The sequence below is a fragment of the Lupinus angustifolius genome, chromosome LG18 (assembly GCF_001865875.1).
Source record: "Lupinus angustifolius cultivar Tanjil chromosome LG18, LupAngTanjil_v1.0, whole genome shotgun sequence".
Taxonomy (NCBI): Eukaryota; Viridiplantae; Streptophyta; class Magnoliopsida; order Fabales; family Fabaceae; genus Lupinus; species Lupinus angustifolius.
Genome location: NC_032026.1, coordinates 14,997,569 through 15,018,296, shown reverse-complemented (window position 1 = coordinate 15,018,296; position 20,728 = coordinate 14,997,569). Strand labels below are relative to the sequence as shown.

General features: G+C 33.2%; 3 protein-coding genes and 1 long non-coding RNA gene across 4 annotated transcripts; 3 read left to right on the top strand and 1 right to left on the bottom strand.

The window, feature by feature from the left end:
• LOC109333365 (probable beta-1,4-xylosyltransferase IRX14) lies at positions 4,043 to 7,747 on the top strand. The gene is made up of 3 exons (XM_019568828.1): positions 4,043 to 4,957; positions 5,139 to 5,684; positions 7,141 to 7,747. The coding sequence occupies exons 1-3, from the start codon at positions 4,224 to 4,226 to the stop codon at positions 7,370 to 7,372; spliced, it is 1,512 nt and encodes a 503-aa protein (XP_019424373.1). The 5' UTR covers positions 4,043 to 4,223; the 3' UTR covers positions 7,373 to 7,747.
• Positions 11,298 to 13,195, top strand: LOC109332330 (UPF0481 protein At3g47200-like). Its single transcript, XM_019567276.1, has one exon. It carries the CDS (start codon positions 11,466 to 11,468, stop codon positions 13,056 to 13,058), a length of 1,593 nt encoding a protein of 530 aa, XP_019422821.1. The 5' UTR covers positions 11,298 to 11,465; the 3' UTR covers positions 13,059 to 13,195.
• On the bottom strand, positions 14,106 to 14,924 carry LOC109333238. Its single transcript, XR_002105990.1, has 2 exons — positions 14,813 to 14,924; positions 14,106 to 14,307 (listed from the first exon to the last, which is right to left on the bottom strand). It is a non-coding gene; the product is annotated as an uncharacterized LOC109333238 (long non-coding RNA).
• LOC109333237 (phosphatidylinositol 3,4,5-trisphosphate 3-phosphatase and protein-tyrosine-phosphatase PTEN2A-like) lies at positions 14,212 to 20,474 on the top strand. Its single transcript, XM_019568605.1, has 13 exons — positions 14,212 to 14,314; positions 14,815 to 15,259; positions 16,155 to 16,256; positions 16,345 to 16,401; positions 16,634 to 16,699; positions 17,530 to 17,706; positions 17,805 to 17,891; positions 17,979 to 18,043; positions 18,112 to 18,188; positions 18,939 to 18,985; positions 19,110 to 19,240; positions 19,563 to 19,632; positions 19,750 to 20,474. The coding sequence occupies exons 2-13, from the start codon at positions 14,834 to 14,836 to the stop codon at positions 20,266 to 20,268; spliced, it is 1,824 nt and encodes a 607-aa protein (XP_019424150.1). The 5' UTR covers positions 14,212 to 14,314; positions 14,815 to 14,833; the 3' UTR covers positions 20,269 to 20,474.

Here is a 20,728-nt window from a genome sequence, read left to right as displayed (position 1 = left end):
TAATTTTGACACTTATCTTTTTTTGTTACAAAAAAATAATGAACATGTGGCATAGCTTATAGATCAGAATGCATGAGAGCAAAAAAATTCTTCTTTTTCTAAAAAGGAAAATCCCAAGAAAATTTGTGATAGCATGAAAAGTCTCGCAATTATATATTAGACTGGTGGATAAAACTAATCTTAAATTTCTAACTTGCCTCTTACTTTGACATTAAAAAAATACTGGACATGTGTCATAGGTCAGAGATTAGTAAATACATGGAAATGAAAGAGTGGTTTCCAATTTAGTGCTAGCTCCTGATTTGCTACAATTTTAACCTATGAATGAAGATGGTGAAGGAATCTATCATCATAAATTGCAGAAACTTTTATATATACAAAATTGGTTGGTTTGATTCATGACAGTAATCAGTAATGTCCATGTCCAAGAGCTCTCCAAAGACCCATCATATTTGCCACTTGGCTAAGAGCCGACACTAGTGGTGGGGTTACATTGAAGGATTATCCCATATCCAATTTATTCTGGATAATTAATACAAATATATTTATTTAATATTTAATATAAATATAACTGGAGTGTAATATCTATGCATTATTAGTGACTCAACGTAAGAGATTTATATAGTATAGTTCATTTGGATTTTTTCGAATACAAGTAACACAAATAAATAATGAATGATATATTAAATGTATATAAATTTTTATACTGATAATATATAGACATTAAATTCATTTAGTAATGTGGGGTAAATTAGAGGCTGGTGTCAATGGTGTGGTTGAATACTTGGATACATAGATACTGAAAATGGTGTGGAGTATTGGCTAGTATGAGATTCATGGGGCACTGACAAGTGTAGAATTAAAATAGAGCCATATAGAGGCATCATACCCAGTGGTATTGTTTCTATTACCTTGGTTATGTTTAGTGGGACATTACTCTTGTTGTACATAGATTTCTACACCTGAAGATTATAATGTTGAAATCAATTTGTAGTGGTTTACTAGATTTTTTTTTTGGTTTCCCACAGGTATCCTCACACTAGAGGCAATCCTGTCCGAGCCGGGAACATTCACTGTTACGTGATTGATATTCATATAGATTTGGTTATAGTGAGAAATAATTATTTTAATATCTGATTATGAAAAAAAATCGTATCCAAGCATATGTGAATTTCTAATGAGTAATTATTATTATTTTGGTTATAATAAGTAATTATTTTAGAAAATATGATTTTATGGTGAAATAATCCCCAAAATGTGGATAGGAAGACCAATCAATATTTGAGGCGCCCTTTTGATTGCCCAAAAAATGTAAGAAAAATAATTGTCATAGTGACATGAGAAAATAATCTAAATCATGTGGATATACAAAATTAAATAGGATTTTGACCAATAGACAAAATTTGTTCAATTTGGCATTGTGGATATGGAATGGGGAGGAAATCAAGACACACCTTTAACCTCTCCGATTTAATAAAGATGGAATGCTTATTAAGTGAATTGTATGTAATTATATTTTGAAAACAAAATATTTCCTAATATAAGGAAATAAGTTATATATAGCTTCTAAAATTTTGAGATGTGTTATATTTAATTATTTTTTATAAAATATTTTTAAAACAAAATAAAACAGTATACATATCATATTTTTACTAGTTGGATGAGATAAGTTATCTCGTCATACAATGAGATAAGTTATCTCGTCATACAATGAGATAATATATTTTCTTATATTTTCCAATTCTAAAGTATTATCTCTCATTTAAAAAAAAACAAGGACTAATGTTTAAGGGGGAAAATGTATGTTCAACAGTGTAAAAGTTTTTTACATTATCATTACATCATTTATCATTCATTTTCAATCATCATTAACTCTTAAATAAAAATAAATGTTTAATAATTTTTTTGGGTTACTTTCTATATTTTTTTTGGGTTACAATTTAATTCTCCTAAGCATATTAAATGGAACAATAAATGCATTTTTAAATATAATTTTAAATTTATTACTTTTTAAAATTGAAGTTAAATTATTCAATAAAAATATATGAATTTATACATGAAAAATATTAAATGAAACTAAAGTATGATTGTGGTTTTTTTTTTTCAAATCCATTTTATATATTACTGTATCGACATTTCGTGTCTGTTGATCAATATTTTTATTTTTATGATGTCAAATGTATATAATATACAAAAAGTTTTTATAAATTTTTAAATTTGTGTCTCTAATAATGATTAGTGTGATAATAAATATTTTTTCGGGTGAGTCAAAGTTGTTTTTTCTTAGGATGATGAAAAGAGAAAATAGAAATAGAGGAATATGTGGAATAATAACGATATATTTGTAGTTATTATTAGGATGTTATAAAATGATACAATTAGGATATGAAAATTACATAATGGTGATTACTAAATGGAATTGAATGAAATTCTACAAGTTCAATTACCTGAATGTGCCTTAAGCATATTTTTTTATTTATATAATAGTAAGGACAAAATTAAAATATATAAATTACTTCTATTCATTTACCTAAAACATATTTAGACTTATTTTGCTTTTATATGGTAGTATAAGTTGTAGGAAATTGAAATTAAGTAATCTTACATTTTAATATCAATTTGTTTTGATTTAAATTCAATTTTTGAAAAAATAATTATAGAAATATTTCAATTGCTAACAACACTATTCGATATGACATTAAAAATTAATCCATTGCTAACAACATTCCTCGAAACATAAAAAATATAATCCCATTTATAATTAATTTAAGAAAGATCTTAAGGATAAAATTAAAGTGGATTGAAAATATAATCCCATTTATAATTAACATTGATTTTTAGATTTTTTTGTGTACTATCAAGAATATTTTTAACTCTCTCGGTAAGGATTAATCATTTTCGAGATGTGTGAATATTCCTTCAAACAAGTGTCGCTCTCAAGGATTTAATCATTAACTTTTTGATTGTTTTGAGATCTAACAGAGTCTTACATCGACTCATATATTATTATTATTTTATTATATATATCGTTATTATTACATTAATCAATTTTAACTCTAATATTTACTTAATTATATCAATATTGTTTGATTTACATTGTTACATTGGTATTGTTATAAATTTGATTATACTGATTTTCATTTTGGCTTATAAGTAATTTTAAAATATATCTATAAAATGAATAATTTTATTAAAAACTTTAGGCTTTGTTTTCTTGTTCTTGTTTAGGAGCTGAATGAAGGATGAAGGGAAGTTTTGGAGGGTCTCTTAAATCCTTTAAGACTCTCACAATGTGTATATTTTTAAAGTTCTCATAATTTGGATTTTTGGAGATAAATTGTTAAAATATCTAACTATTTTTAGTAATATTATATAATTATATATTATTTTCTACTTATCATTGTTAGTTACATTTTTAAAGGAAAAATAAAAAAATATATTCTTACATCTTCATTATTTTACCCTCAATTTTCTAAATTTTGTACTCCCAAACCCAAACAAGTGGAGAATTTCCTTCATTTTCCATTCTTTTCCTTCCCTTCCTAACCCTTTGATTCACCTCATTCTCTTCCCCTTATAACTTTGGGAGTTGTATTTTGGGAGGGGAGGAAGGGAAATATAATGTTTAGCGTTCATGAAATACATTTATGAGATGACTCAAATCCTTCCATTTTTTTTATTCTCCTACAAAATCCATCTTCTAAACTGATCCTAGCAAAAAAAAAATAGAAAGAAGTATTTCACAATGACCACTTGCAAAAAAGATATATAAAATTTAGAGGTGCGTTTTCCCCTAGAAAATATAATCCCATTTATAATTAAAAGGATTTTAAGGATAAAATTAGAGTGGATTAAAAGCATTCCTTAATTTGATATATGAGAAGACATCTTTTGCACGATATGTGTTATTTATATATAATTGAAGAAAATATATTTAAATTAAGAATATAATTATTAAATATTAATTTAGTAATCGAGTGAAGTGTGAGTTATGATGTTATATAAGGGTAGATGTATAAGCAAAATTCATGCATTCTCTGACTTGGTTCAAATTAGTTGTCTGAATTCTGAATTTGAAAAGACTGTTACAATTAGTTTAAATAAAAAAGCAAATGTTAGATGATTATTTAATCACCCCTATTGATCCAAACTTCAAATCAAATCCATTATAGCAATCTCATTCTCTCTTCCACTCACAATCTTAACCATCAAGTTTAAACCAAATGAAGCTCTTTGCGTTGCAGCAAAACTACCTCAACCGCCGGAGCAACAGCTTCAGAGGATCGCTTGAATCCTCCGCCGAAGCTACCGTTAAGTCGCCGGCGTCGGTTTTCTGGCTAGTCCTCCACGCCGTCTGCTGCCTCATCAGTCTTGTCCTCGGCTTCCGCTTCTCTCGCCTTGTCTTCTTCTTCCTCTTCTCCACTTCCTCCACTAATATCTACACCGTTCCGTTCCGTACAGCTTCTGAAATCGCCGTCGATTCTAATCCCGTCGCCACCGTGGAAAACCATGCCAACAGAACGATAACTGGTACTCCTCTTGTCGCCGGCGGCACCACTAGCCGAGTCGTGGTTGGACGGCACGGGATCCGAATCCGGCCATGGCCGCATCCGGATCCGGTTGAAGTAATGAAGGCTCACCGGATAATGGAGAGAGTTCAGAGGGAACAGAAGTCGCTGTTCGGAGTGAAGAACCCTAAGACGGTGATTGCGGTGACTCCGACGTATGTTAGAACCTTCCAGAAGCTTCATTTGACTGGTGTGATGCACTCGCTGATGCTGGTTCCGTACGATCTGATATGGATCGTTGTGGAAGCTGGTGGAGTCACTAATGAAACCGCTTCAATCATTGTCAACTCTGGTCTCAGAACAGTCCACGTCGGTTTCCGTCAGAGTATGCCGAATTCATGGGAGGGAAGGCACAAATTGGAGTCTCGTATGCGTCTTCATGCTTTGAGGTTTCACTTTTATCTCTCAGTTAGTACGTGTTTGGATTAGCTGCAAAAAATAGATTATTTCAATAATTGATTATAGTTAAGATAAGAGAAGTTGGAACATGACAATTATTATATGAAGCATTTGATTAGAATTTGATTATTACATGAAGCATTTGATTTTTTTTGTCATATGGTGGAACAGGATTGTGAGAAAAGAGAAGTTGGATGGAGTTGTGATGTTTGTGGATGATAGTAATATGCACAGTATGGAGTTGTTTGATGAAATTCAAAGTGTGAAATGGATTGGTGCTGTTTCGGTTGGGATACTTGTTCATTCGACTAATGCAGATGAAGCTTCATCCTTAATTCAAAGGGAGGGTAAAGTGGAAGCCATGATGCCAGTACAAGGTCCTGCTTGTAATGCTACCAACCAATTGGTTGGTTGGCATACTTTCAATTCCTTGCAATATAAAGGAAGAAGTGCGGTTTACATTGACGACAGGGCACCTGTGCTTCCCAGAAAATTTGAATGGTCTGGGTTTGTGTTGAATTCCAAGTTGCTTTGGAAGGATGGTGAGGATAAGCCCGAGTGGATTATGGATCTTGATGCCTTAGATGGGGAGATCGAGAGTCCACTGTCCTTGCTCAAGAGCACCTCTGTGGTAGAACCCCTTGGGAGTTGTGGACGCAAAGTATTGCTATGGTGGCTGCGAGTGGAAGCTCGCTCAGATAGTAAATTCCCTGCCCAGTGAGTCCTCTCATCTTGCTTTTTTAAATTTCCCGCTCTCACACTTGATTTTAGATTCTGCAATAAGGTAGAAGCCGAAAACTACTACCTGAAATTTGGAATGATTGAGAATTTAGAATATATGTGAGATTTGCATGTGTTTGGTATAGTGGCAAACCCAAAGAATATTCAGCAACTACCATATCTGTGAACCTATATTAATGCTATCCACAGGGTTATCCTATTATGAATAAGAATAGCAAGAATAGCATCTTAATTGCATTGACCGTTGGGCATCATGTTATATAGACTTGTGTTCTGGGATGAATTCATATTTTTCCAGCTTATGTAGCTATTTTGAAGCACTAGCCAGCTCATGTAGATGTTTTGAAGTACTAGCTAAGATAAGATTATCCAGGCCAGACTATGAGGATCAGAACTCAGCTGAGAAATCAAATTGGTGCCAAATTGGGGCAGAATTGTTACGGACATGATGATATTATTTTTAATTGTTGGCCATCTAGTGATACTGTCATGCTACTTTGAAAATACCCTCACATGGTCTTAGGGGTGGCACATGAATGGATTGGATGGATTCTATCATAATGAATTCATAAATTATTATTTATTAAACCATTCAGGATCTGCTAAATGTCTGCCTGGTTACTAAATACATTGAATATAACGATTGAGTAGGTTCTAGGGAGTCCACCAGCACCAAAATGCAGGAATATTGGATTCATTGAAGTCCTTGAATCACAGATGAAATCAATTGCATGAAACAACATTTTAAATTTATGTTTCCCATTATATGTTAGCAATTGCATGAAACAACTATCATTTCAGTTTCTTCCTTTAGATGGACTTGCTAGATCAAAGGCCAAATAGCACCAAACAGTACATCCTGGTGATGTTAGATGGAAATTGCCGGTTAATGTCTAACAGAGCATAAACTTCAAACAGATCAACGGTCAATGACTTACCAAAGTCTTGTTGTCAATGTTTGAATTAGGTTCTTTGCATCATTATCCATACAATATTTTGCTACATTTAGGAAGAGGTCAGTGGTTAAATTTAATAATGGGGATATACTTCGGTATCGGGATCTTAGTTCCTGGAAATCACATAACTCTTACTTTGTAAGACATCACATGAGCAATTAGGTGCATTTTTCGTTTCAAGGCTGTCCCAGGTTATTCCTTGGTTGCTTTTCTTCGTTAAGCCAACTTCCGCTGATTGCAAAATTCATTGCTTCTGAAATTTGTTCTTTCCCTAAGTAACCAAAGTATTTTGTCAGATAAGTGGCTCTTCTATTTTTTACTTCTGTGGGCATGTCAGTCAGATTTGTGTTAGTAATTTGTGATGCGTCATCAAACAAATAGTTCATGGGTTTATGTATTCTCAATTTATTTAGTGTAGTATTGTTTGTACATACTTTCTGTTCATAGCCCTTACCACAGGGTGCTATTTCATTCAGATGGATAATTGACCCTCCTTTGGACATCACGGTTCCATCAAAACGCACTCCATGGCCAGATACTCCTCCAGAGCTCCCATCTAATGAAAAAGTGCTAATTGGCACACAAGAGCAGACGAGCAAGCACTCTACAAAGACCAAAACACCCAGATCCAGGCGCAGTAGAAGCAAGAGAAAGCATGACATCAAAGTAATAAGTGTGCAAGTCTCCACCCATTCTGAAGAGCACTGAATGTGTAAATAGGCACATCTGAGGAATTTACTGCCTTGATACGAGACCGCCGGCAGTCAACGACAAGAATTTGGATTAACCAAATGGAGAAGCTGATGGTCCTGCTGGGATGGATGTACATACATCGGCCGCAGGGTAACTTTATTGATGTGCCAGCATTTGTGCATTCGAGTTTGACTCCACCATTCTTTTTACATTAATTTTTCTTACTCTTCTTATAGTTGGGGTGCTATATATCATTTTCGCATGAAACTGTGAGAGGTATGTCAACATAGTCCTGCAGGACCTGTTGCCTTGAAGGAAGCCATATATTGAATTTTATTCATTGTTAATACACATTTTCTAGATAGGATTATACAATGTCTTTCTTTTTCACAGGCAGATTTCATTGTTTGTAGACTTACGTAGGCATGCCAAAAAAATAATAATATAGTTGGCATGCCAAAAAAATAGTAATCTATAGTTGGCATGCCAAAAAATAATAATGGAAGTGGCTTAAAACGAGGACATTGAAAAAATGAGTGAGATTCACTTATTCCAACGTTAAGTTTTTTAAATTTACTTCATATCCTAACCATGAAGTCTAGGGATATCTAATGATTCAGATTTATTCACTAATTGAAACTATTAGATTTTTCTATTAAATTTTTCTAGGATTGATGACTATGAGGAAGAGTAAGTTACTCTTGGATTAAGTGGATCCTCCTCTAATATATTTTCTTTTTGGATGCAGCCCAGGATTTTGGTATTATCCTTAATTGTTTAAAATTTGGGATGGACTATCTTATGTTAGTGGGTTATAAAACAAATTGGATGGAATATATCTGATATGTGAAATTAAAATCAATTAGGGATAATACCAAAATCAACACATAAAAATCAAACATAATCAGCATTGGAGATAAAATCAGAACAAATCTTAAATTTAAAACTTGCGTCTGCAAATCTAATTTTGACACTTATCTTTTTTTGTTACAAAAAAATAATGAACATGTGGCATAGCTTATAGATCAGAATGCATGAGAGCAAAAAAATTCTTCTTTTTCTAAAAAGGAAAATCCCAAGAAAATTTGTGATAGCATGAAAAGTCTCGCAATTATATATTAGACTGGTGGATAAAACTAATCTTAAATTTCTAACTTGCCTCTTACTTTGACATTAAAAAAATACTGGACATGTGTCATAGGTCAGAGATTAGTAAATACATGGAAATGAAAGAGTGGTTTCCAATTTAGTGCTAGCTCCTGATTTGCTACAATTTTAACCTATGAATGAAGATGGTGAAGGAATCTATCATCATAAATTGCAGAAACTTTTATATATACAAAATTGGTTGGTTTGATTCATGACAGTAATCAGTAATGTCCATGTCCAAGAGCTCTCCAAAGACCCATCATATTTGCCACTTGGCTAAGAGCCGACACTAGTGGTGGGGTTACATTGAAGGATTATCCCATATCCAATTTATTCTGGATAATTAATACAAATATATTTATTTAATATTTAATATAAATATAACTGGAGTGTAATATCTATGCATTATTAGTGACTCAACGTAAGAGATTTATATAGTATAGTTCATTTGGATTTTTTCGAATACAAGTAACACAAATAAATAATGAATGATATATTAAATGTATATAAATTTTTATACTGATAATATATAGACATTAAATTCATTTAGTAATGTGGGGTAAATTAGAGGCTGGTGTCAATGGTGTGGTTGAATACTTGGATACATAGATACTGAAAATGGTGTGGAGTATTGGCTAGTATGAGATTCATGGGGCACTGACAAGTGTAGAATTAAAATAGAGCCATATAGAGGCATCATACCCAGTGGTATTGTTTCTATTACCTTGGTTATGTTTAGTGGGACATTACTCTTGTTGTACATAGATTTCTACACCTGAAGATTATAATGTTGAAATCAATTTGTAGTGGTTTACTAGATTTTTTTTTTGGTTTCCCACAGGTATCCTCACACTAGAGGCAATCCTGTCCGAGCCGGGAACATTCACTGTTACGTGAGGCTAACTCTCCCAACGAACATTTTTTCCATCCACAAAACTCGAACCCAGATTCTTGCTTAAAGGGAATCAAGCATGTAAGTGGTTTACTAGTTTTCACAACATATAAGTTATTTCTTTTCCATGTTTAATAACAGAAAATGAGTTCCATAGATCTGTTTGCAAAAACCCTGAATCTCCCCCTTGTTCTTCAAGATGGAAAGTTTGATATTCTATTACATTACTCGGCATATACATGAGAGCACTAGAAAAATAACAAGTTGCTATAGGCCATAAAAAGCTGGGTCACGTTTACTCATAACAATTATAATAAAAAATATCAATATTTTCTATATTAGATATAAGCAAATTTAACAAATTTTAATATCATTTTAATTGAAACAATTTCTCGTGTTACATGTTGACTAATAATTATAATTACAATTATACTCCAATTTGTCCACTGTTATTAGATAAAATAATTCCCTTAACTTTTGTATTTTATATGTTTTTTTATTGAATCAAAATAATTAATTATTTTTAATTGATTTTCTTAATGTATATAAATTTAGTTACATTTATTTACAATAGAGAATGCAGCAATCTGTGATGTGAAGTTGAAATTTTCTTCCCACGCCCCATAGACAATCAGAAAATGTGTTTTCTTTGTTTCGGAAGTTATTTAAATTAACAATTAAAGCGTGCTGTTGCAAGTCTTGATTAACAAGTCAATATAGATATTTTTTTATATTTCCCCCGCACTTCTATTGAAAGAAGATTTGTTATTCCAAATTATGTCTCAGACTATATCTTTAATCAATAAAAACATATTAAGTCAATTAAAAAATAAATATATATTATTTTTTTGTTTTTGTTTTTGTTTCAAGATCATTGATATGAAACATAATTTAAGATACATTTTGTTACAGTTTGAGACATCCTCTAATCCATGCCCCACCTTACTTTCTCCATACGACTCAGTCACCTTAATGATATATAAGAAATGAATTAATATCAATGCAACAATATAAAAGAGTATTTTATAATTTATATCATCCATCATTTCCCGTAAAATGTAAAAAGAATTACAATGTATGAAATAAATCATCCATCATTTCTTGTAAAAAAAACTAAAGCTTCCTATCATTACAGGTATTAAACTTTTGAACGGACTCCGTAAATTCCACATTGATTTACCACGTGCAGTATTTATTGTTCATGTGGGTCGCTAGTAGCTATGTGATACATTGGCTGATAACATGGATAAAAACTTGCATGAAGACGCATATAATATATTACATTTAGAGACAATTATATTTTATAATTTTTGATAATATTATTTAAGATTAAATTTAATTAGAATTAAAATATTAATGTGTTGTCATTATATCATTGGTTGTCTCTACATGGTTTGATAATATGATCTACATTAGTAGCTGAACATCCCATCAATAGAAGTAATTAAAGCTTTTGCAATCAAACAGTAAGATGAAGAAAACCTTCCTATCATTATTTTTATATGATCTACATGGGGAAAGTGAGAATGGGAAATAAACAACAAAGACAAATTCTCAATATATAATTATAATTAAATGATAAATGTTTTGTATTGGTCTTATGCATCTGATACCTTAGTTTCTAAAAAATCTAAAATAATTCAAACCACTTTTATTAGTCCTTTCATGCCATGTGATAATTAAGGATGGTGAGAAAAGATATTTGGACCAGGTAATATCTGGAATGAGTCAGCTCCATCATTATTAAATGATATGTTATTTTAAGCTGTTTTTTCCTCAAATAATCTAATGTTACATATAGTAATAGAATAAGAATAAAGCTTACAATATATATTAGCACACTTGAAAGTTACCAGGAAACTGCTGCTATTTATTCAAAAGGGTCCCTTCCAATTAATAAATATGTAGGTCCTTTTAAGCCATAATGTTATGATGTAATGTCTTCATATTATAATCACAATTAGCTCATTACCTATCACAAAATATTCATTGATATTTGTACAAGTTTACAAGTTACCTTTGAGTTCAGGTTATTGGCAAGGACCACAATAGCAAGTGCCTGAAACAATGGTAGCTGTATTCAACAAAGAACTCTTGAGCTGGTACCTTATTACCCTTAAACTCAAAGAAACTTTAGAATCAGGAATTCCATCATCTCCTAATTCAAGTGAAACTTTAGTGCAACAGAAGCTTCAACAAGAACCTTCAGAATCATTGAAGATTACTATCAATGAAAATGGTGAAATTTTGCATGAGGAGGTTGCCTCAGCAGAGTCTGAATGGTTGATCTCTATCACGGAAAAACTAGATCAAGCTTGCGAAGACGATGTGATAACTTCATGGGATAAGCTATCAATCTTCAAAATCCCTCACTATCTTAGAGACAATTGTGGTGATGACAAAGCTTATGTACCCCAGGTTGTGTCCTTAGGTCCATATCACCACGGAAAAAGGCGCCTACGCCAAATGGAACGCCATAAATGGCGCTCCCTTAACCATGTGCTCGGACGTACTAATCATGACATTAGGCTCTATCTAGATTCAATGAGAAAGATAGAAGAAATGGTTCGTTCCTGTTATGAAGGAACAATCAGTTTAAGCAGCAATGAGATTGTGGAAATGTTAGTCCTTGATGGTTGTTTTGTGTTGGAACTATTCAGAGGAGCTACTGAAGGGTTTACACAACTTGGTTATTCGAGGAATGATCCTGTTTTCGCAATGCGTGGACTAATGCATTCGATTCAGAGAGATATGATCATGCTAGAGAATCAACTTCCCTTGTTTGTGCTTGATCGCCTTCTCGGAATTCAACTAGGTAATCCTAACAAGAAAGGACTTGTAGCAACTCTAGCACTCAGATTTTTTGATCCATTAATGCCAACAGATGAGCCATTAACAAAAAATGACCGAAACAAATTGCAATCATCACTTAAAAACAAAACCACCACTACAGCTACCACTACCTTTGACCCTTTATCTGATCAGGGTGGTCTTCATTGCCTTGATGTGTTCAGGAGAAGCCTCTTGCGCCGAGGCCCTCAACCAGAGCCTAGAAATTGGATCAAACGCTGGTCTCACACTCGTAGAGTCGCGGACAAACGGCGCCAGCAACTGATACATTGTGTCACAGAGCTAAAGGAAGCTGGAATCAAATTCAAGAAAAGGAAAACTGATCGCTTCTGGGACATAAAATTTAAGGATGGTATTCTTCGAATGCCACGGCTCTTAATCCATGATGGCACAAAGTCTTTGTTCCTGAACCTCATTGCTTTCGAGCAGTGTCATTTGGAATGCAGCAATGACTTCACATCCTATGTGATCTTCATGGACAACTTGATAAACTCACCAGCTGATGTAGGATACCTTCATTATAATGGAATAATTGAGCACTGGCTTGGGAGTGATGCTGAAGTTGCTGACTTGTTCAACAAGTTATGTCAAGAAGTTGTGTTTGACATAAATGATAGTTATCTATCTCCATTGTCAGAGGCTGTGAATTTGTATTACAATCATAGATGGAATACTTGGTGTGCAAGCTTAAGACACAATTACTTCAGCAATCCTTGGGCCATTATATCTTTTGTTGCTGCTGTTGTATTGTTGCTACTTACTTTTGCACAAACTTATTACAGTATATATGGATACTATAGACCTGCATAGTAAGTAAGTACCCTGAAGGGTTCTTAATTACATATTTGTTATACATTTTCAAGTATTGCACTTCCTTTTTTAATCACAAGAAGAGTATTGCCCTGTTTTCTTTTTGTCTGAGAAACTAATGGGTTTGTATCAGCTTTAAAAGCCTAGAAAAATATATCTAAATTCTAAAGAAAAAATTACTATGATAGGTCTCTTTTTAACTCATTGAATTGAAGTAAATTATATTTTAACATGGACAAATTCAAAAAACAATGTTAAAATCAAAATAAGCAGCTTCTAAACCATGTTAAACCTACTATGTTATATTTGATATGCAAAATGCCTTCGTGATCGAGTACATGCTAAAAAGGAAAAATAAGCAGCTTCTAAAAAGGCATCACTTTCATGTCAAAATGATTCTAAACGTGCCTCCCTGAGTAAACAAGGAACTTACTTATGCAACATAAAGCACAAAAACCATAGGGAACATAATCCAAATAGAATTTTTTTCCTGTAAAAAAACCACACTAGCTTTCTATAATGAAGTACAATAAAACATTGTTACACCTTTCCAATTTTCCATAGCTTGTAATTGTCAAAGGATAGAACTGAAACAAGTTTTGATACTCAAAATAGTTCGAGAGTTCTTAATATAATTTATTTAAAATAAAATTATAATTAATGGAGACTTTTATATTAATAGTTTATGTTTCTTGTGGTAAATGAATATTTAGTAGAAAACATATCATTACTCTTATCAAATATTTAACAAGATGTGAGGCTCGTTTTCAACCTATTCATGATATTCCTTTAACAGCACGAGCCTAAAAAAATTACATTGAAAATGCATTAAAATTTTGGTCATAGACGAATTTAAAATCTATATATAGACTGTGTAAGGTGGATAATTGTTATATTACTTTTGTTTGAGATTTAACCGTGTTAACGTAACCTGATACTGAGTATGAAAAACAGTTACACTATTGTGTATACATATTAAATTGATATAACACAAACAATAACGTCCTGTTTTTATATGTTTATGAACACTATTATGATTTTTCTTTTGCATATTCAATTGCCGAAGAAGCTTCACCACGTTCCTCTATGAATTCCAAATTTAGTGTTGAATCGGTGATCACTCTCATCTAATAAAGTTTCATTGCATTGCATTGCGGAATCTCAAAACAAATCTCACTTGCTCATGCTTCACAAAACCGTGCATATTCCACTCCTTGCGAAGCAGATCGAATAGTGCATTCATCACCGACTGATCGGTAAGCGATTCACACGATCTTCAATTTATGATCCAAATGTTCTGATGCATTCTCTATAACTATCGCTTTTTTCAAAGGCATTTTCAGATCCCTATGTATACATTTATGACGTACAAGTTTTTCCACTATTTCGATTCAATTTATGTCATCACTGAGTTAATTTATCGCTGTACTGGTTTATCACTGAATTTTTTAGGTGAAAATGAATGCGCAGTTGCATTAGTTACTCTTAGTACTATCATCGCATTCATATGGTAATTTTACCACCAATGTTCTAAGGTGTATATTACTAAGGTTTTTCTTTACTATTATTTATTGAATCTGAGAGTGATTAAGATAATTTCATTATTTGTGTTTCATAACTGTGATAACAGATTGGGAACTAACTAATTGATCTAACAGAATAACTAACTAATTGACTAGCTTTGATGATTGATCTGTAATAGTATTAGTTATCTGCTTAAAGTGTTCATGGTTGAGATTGATTTTCCACTCTACAGAATTGTTTTTGTGTGACTCATGGAACCAGCATCCGCTGACAGTTCATCTCGAGCTACTCCTATTCCTCCGGCTTCTAGTAACCAAAATCAATCAACTGAAGTCTCTGGACAAATTGGTAATGGACATGGCTCACCATCACCGTCACCTGTTTCTGGAATATCATTGTGGGCGAGAAATCTGAAATTTCCACAGTCCTTTGGGCTTGGAGCATCGCAACAGGACTCGCAGACTGAAACTAATGGGATATCAGCTTTGACTCGCCTGACTAGTGGGCTTGGATTAAGAATGCCCTCGAACGAGACTGCTCCAGTCAATTCAGAAGTGGAGCAATCTAATTTAATTGAATCATTCACCAAAGGTTTGGTTGACACTTCCAAGAGTGCAGTAAAGGCAATGCAGGTCAAAGCACGCCATATCGTCTCTCAAAATAAACGTCGATACCAGGTCAGTTATCAGTGACATTTATATCTGGTTCAGTTTGACCTCAATTACTTTCCTTCCATAGGTCAGTTGGAGCTGTATGGGTTACTTGCAGCTTTGGGAACTTTGTTCACTGGCTGCGTTAGCTTGTGCCACTTTTCCCTCTGCAAAGAGTTCTAATACAATTTGGGCTATCATATTTGCTTTAGTTTTTCTGTGCATATATGGACACAACACATACTCAAGAGAAACAATACCCCATATGGCGATTTTGATTTTCTGTACAGACTGGAGTTGCAAATTTTGTAGAAGAAGAGCATGTTGCTCGAAGTGTATTTTCCAAGTATCTTGCTAGAATCCTGGGATTGTCACCTCTTATAGAAGAGTTGTTCAGTCCTTTCACATTCTTAATAAAATGTATTTTCCAAGTATCCAAATAAAATCCTAGGTTTATTACCTCTCATAGAAGAGTTGTTCAGTCCTCTGTCATTTCTAAAACTACATAATATTAATTTTCCCATTATGTGAAAAGCATCATGACAGAGCTGGTTATTATCTGGCTTATCTATTGAAGAATCAAAGTTTCATAGACTCTTACTGAATCACATTCTTTATTTATCTGATGATCTCTCAAATGCAGGCTAACATAATTCTATTTAATATATTTAATTTTGAATAAACAATACTGGTTACAACAATATAAATAGTTTCTAGATTCAATGTATGAGCTAACCTGCTAACCAAGTTATATAATCATGGTAATGAAGGTAACTGTAATCATTGTATTTATTACATTAAATCTATATTTTTCAGCCTCCGCTCCTCCACTGTATAGTTAGACACTTCAACTGGCCCATCCTTAATGTTGGTTTCATTTTAAATTTACCATAACAGTTCTAACCCTTATTTTCTGTAACAGGAAGATGGATTTGATTTGGATATGACGTATATCACCGAAAACATAATTGCCATGGGATTTCCAGGTGGTGATTTTAGCTCTGGAGTTTTTGGATACATTGAGGTACACTCATACACACTGTCTTGTATATGATGTTTAATTCGTCATATTCAGTCATTCAATTTGTTTTTAAGGGGAAGCTGTGTTGCAGGGGTTCTATCGCAACCACATGGAAGAAGTGATCAGGTTTTTTGAAACCAATCATAAGGTAACATAATGTCTATTGCACCTAAAAAGATATTTTGAATACCTGAAGATCTTGAAATTCTCTGTCAAACCTTTATTTGTTCTACAAGTTTTTAGTAATTACTATCATTTCTGCTTTTATCTTTGAGTGGTTTGCTATAACTTAAACTATGCTTCTATCTTTGTGGATTAAGGGTTGACAATTTATCTACCATCTTCTGACACCTTTTGTCTGCTAAAACCTTAAAATGCAGGGAAGGTACAAAGTATACAATCTTTGTTCAGAGAGGTTGTATGATGGATCACTATTCCAGGGGAAGGTGTGATTTTGATCTTTATTTTCACTTTAGCACTCATTGATATACAGTATGGTGGGTCGTCTTGATGGTTGTGGAGTTGTGGTAGATTTTTAAAATCTATCATCTACCTCTCTGGCGTACTGGACATAGCACTTCTTCATTATATTCAACTTCATTATAGGTTTTCTTTTTTCTTAAATTATCCCACAAGACTGTGGGAAAGAAGAATAGGAAATAAGCACAAATTTGATTATAGACAACATTTCCAGGTTTTTATCATGATATCAGTATGCAGTTTGTGCACTATTGATCAAATTATGAACATTTATGCTTATGAGACTGAAACTTTGTCAAGGTGTATTATCCTAGGCTCCAAGCTTTATAATTTATTTTTTATCCATGTGTTGCAGGAATTTTACGCCTCTGAAAACGTGTGTAAGGGATAAAAATAGTATATAAATATGCAGAAAATATTTTTTAAAGTTAAATAAAAAACAAAAGCAAAAAACAAAACTAAACATTCATTTAAGTCCTCCAAAGATTCTAGTTTCATTTGCATTGTCCTCCAATAATAAATATATCTTAGTGGTCATTCAATGTTAAATTCTAAGGACCAACTAGATGTCACAAAATGAATTGAAGAACCATTTTGATGTCAATTTTAGCATTGAAAGACCTTTTTCATGTATTTATTATTTTAGGACTAAACTGTTGATGCTTGTATATTTATAGGATTAAAATTGGGTTTTAATCTAAAGAAATGACAAATAAACCACCGATTGATCTTTATGAAATTATTACAATGTCCATTATGGTTGTTAGATCTATTAACCTCTTGGTATTATTTTCAGGTTGCAACTTTCCCATTTAGTGATCATAATTGCCCTCCTATTCAACTTGTAGCATCATTTTGTCAAAGTACGTATTCATGGTTGAAGGGGGATATTCAAAATGTGGTGGTCGTTCATTGTAAAGCAGGCATGGGGAGAACAGGACTGATGATTTGTAGCCTCCTTTTATTTCTTAAGGTAAGTCTTGATAAATAGCTCTCTTAGTTCTTCTGTACTATGTCCTCTATGAATTTTGCATATTTCACTATCAATAACTCTTTGGGAATCATTTTCAGTTCTTCCCAACTGCAGAGGAAGCCATTGATTACTTTAACCAGAAAAGATGTGTAGATGGAAAGGCTCTAGTTCTCCCAAGTCAGATTGTCAGTCATTTACTTTAGTTCATCATTTTATTGAAGATATAATCTTCTAGACATTGTTCTAAAATGAATTGTTTTTTAATTTTTTAGAGATATGTCAAATACTTTGAACGAACTTTATCACACTTCAATGGAGAAGTTCAGCCTGGGCGAAGGTAAAATTTAATTTTTTTTACCATTAACCAAAACCAAAGAAGGTTCTTCTCAATTTTGATTTTAACAGGTGCATGCTAAGAGGGTTTAGGCTTCACAATTGCCCTTATTGGGTTAGGCCATCCATTACAATATCCGATCACAGTGGTAAGTAGCAAAGCTCATTGCTTCCTCTTGTTGTGTGAACTGTGATACTATGAGGTTATATCGAAAAATCATTCCATGAAAGGCTCTTTTTCCATAAGTTATTAAACATTTATCAAATTACATACAACATATATTTCGTCAAATTTCAATACATGTTTTATTGAGCAAACTAAAGTCACTTGGATTCCTAGTTTGGTAGAGAGAGAAAAGGGAAAATGTATATTAGTATAATAATTATAATAAGAATTGTTGACTTCAATTAATGTTGCACTTGATAAGGGGGTAAATGGAAGAATAGGTGTAAAATAAGATGAAAGCTTAAGAAAAGTCTCCAATGTTCACCCATTTTCATCTCTACAAAGTATACTTTAGAAATTTGAACATTCACCTGGTACTCTGGTTCAGAACTTAAGATATGATGTGTACCTTGGTGTTTTCTCTTTTCAACCTGATAGTACCTGTATCTTTTATGATTGAATTTTTGGTACTACAAAGGGTATCCCCCACTTTATAGGTAAGGAACTAATCCTTTCGGAGTGTGTGGTTGTCCCTCCCAACAAGTGTCGCTCACAGGAATCGAACCCTTGACCTTTTGGTCTTTCTGGGAATCTAGCAAGGCCTTGCAGTACTAGATCAATGCCTTGTTGGTTTTCCTGATTTAATTTGCACCAAATTGTGTGTATTTGTTAACTCTGCAAGGCTCTAGTTTATGCTGTGCTTTGTAGAACTAATGTTTTCACTTATTATCAGGACTTCTTTTCACCACGAGAAAGCATCTCAAGACAAAGGATCTAATGGTACATACAAACATGCTATTTTTCATGCTTTCTTTTGAGCGATTTTGATCTCTTCCAGATGCCTGAATGCTAATACATGCATTTGAATTTGGTTACATAACTTACCTTTCAAACTTGTTTGCAGCCAGAAGATTTCTGGATCAGTGCACGGAAGAAAGGAATTGTGGTCTTTGCACTACCAGGAGAGCCTGGCCTGACAGAGTTAGTTGGAGACTTCAAAATTCATTTTCATGAACGACAGGGAGACTTCTACTGGTTTGTTTAGAACTCCTACTTCTCTTGACCTTATTCTATTCTTTTTTCCCCTCTGAATTATTGTTAAGGAGAACTCAGATTTATCAGAATCACAATGATTGTGCTTTACCTTTACAGTGATTTTGTTTTCTGTGCATATATCTACCCTCCCTTTTTAGGCTAATTCAATATGGGGATCAAAATGTTTCATCTTGATAATATTTGAGTCCCAACTATGCTTTAATACGATTTTTGCTCTCTTCCAAGCTGTGTATGCTATGAAAAAGAGTTGCTTGTTTATGCATAAATTAGCAGTTTCCTTGATATATCAGTTTCTTGGCAGTTGGATGAATACAACAATGATAGAAAACCGAACAATTCTGAATGGCTCAGATCTGGATGGTTTTGACAAGGTAAAATACACATTTTATTTTGTGTGATGTGCCCTTATTTTCTTTTGCCCCTATGTACTTCTATTGGTTAATTCTCTGAACCTTGTTATAATTTAAAACCTTGACTGTGTCCTTCAGAGAAAGATCCCTGCTCCAGGATTCCAGGTCGAAGTTGTGATGGTAGACTATAATGGCATCCTACCTACTAGGACAAAAGCCAATCCCGCCAGCAAAGGATCTGATGGCAGCACAAACAATGATCAAGTCAGGGCAGGTGCAGGGCTTGCATCTAATTCAAGTGATAGCAATAGCAAGGCCCCGAAAAATGGAGATGATGACGTATTCTCAGATAGTGATGATGAGGAGACCCAGGATACACAAAGCAGGAAAGCTGCCAGTGAATACAGATTTGTGGCACCTCATCAAGTGTCTGAGGCCACTAATGACCAGGCAGGGATGTTACATAAGACGGATCAGTTGTCACACCAGCATGAAGAGCGCACGCAAAATAATGCTTCTGTACAATCAACTACAGATAATGAAGTTCATACAGGGCCAAGCGCCACCACGGAGTCGGTAAGGGCAAGTGAATTCAGGACAATTGCAGCAGATGCTTCAGTTTTTTCTTTTGCTGATGAAGATTTTGAAAGTGACTGAGGGGATAAGGGAATATGATATTATTCTGGAATGCATATGTCGTAACCCTTTCCATAGAGATCAAACTTACATACTTTGTGGTGGAATACTTTGGCTTTTATGTCATTGCATTTTCCTCCTAGGAAATGCTTAGAACCATTGTTATCGTGAGAAATCAGAACAATTAATATAAATTATTAAATTTTATTTGATCGATTAAAATTTAAGTGATAATGACAATTGTATGTCATAAATTTATTATTCCTGCAATTTTTACCTAAGAATTGTTCTGTTTTGAGTAACTCATTTCCTCCTATGCTTTATCAAGTATAGATGTGTATTATAAATAAATTGATTGAATACGCACTTGAAACTTATTACATTGGATAAGACATTACTATACTCTCTAATCTATGTATATTAGTAAACTTCCCTGATGCTAAGTTTAGTAAATGCTAAATATAACATTATTGTGACAATG

Coding starts and splice junctions, on each gene's coding strand:
- LOC109332330 (XM_019567276.1), top strand. CDS start 11,466: ATGGTAGCTGTATTCAACAAAGAACTCTTGAGCTGGTACCTTATTACC.
- LOC109333237 (XM_019568605.1), top strand. CDS start 14,834: ATGGAACCAGCATCCGCTGACAGTTCATCTCGAGCTACTCCTATTCCT. Junction 17,707..17,804: donor GCCTCCTTTTATTTCTTAAG/GTAAGTCTTGAT, acceptor AATCATTTTCAG/TTCTTCCCAACTGCAGAGGA. Junction 18,986..19,109: donor TCAAGACAAAGGATCTAATG/GTACATACAAAC, acceptor ACTTGTTTGCAG/CCAGAAGATTTCTGGATCAG.
- LOC109333365 (XM_019568828.1), top strand. CDS start 4,224: ATGAAGCTCTTTGCGTTGCAGCAAAACTACCTCAACCGCCGGAGCAAC. Junction 4,958..5,138: donor ATGCGTCTTCATGCTTTGAG/GTTTCACTTTTA, acceptor ATGGTGGAACAG/GATTGTGAGAAAAGAGAAGT. Junction 5,685..7,140: donor GATAGTAAATTCCCTGCCCA/GTGAGTCCTCTC, acceptor TATTTCATTCAG/ATGGATAATTGACCCTCCTT.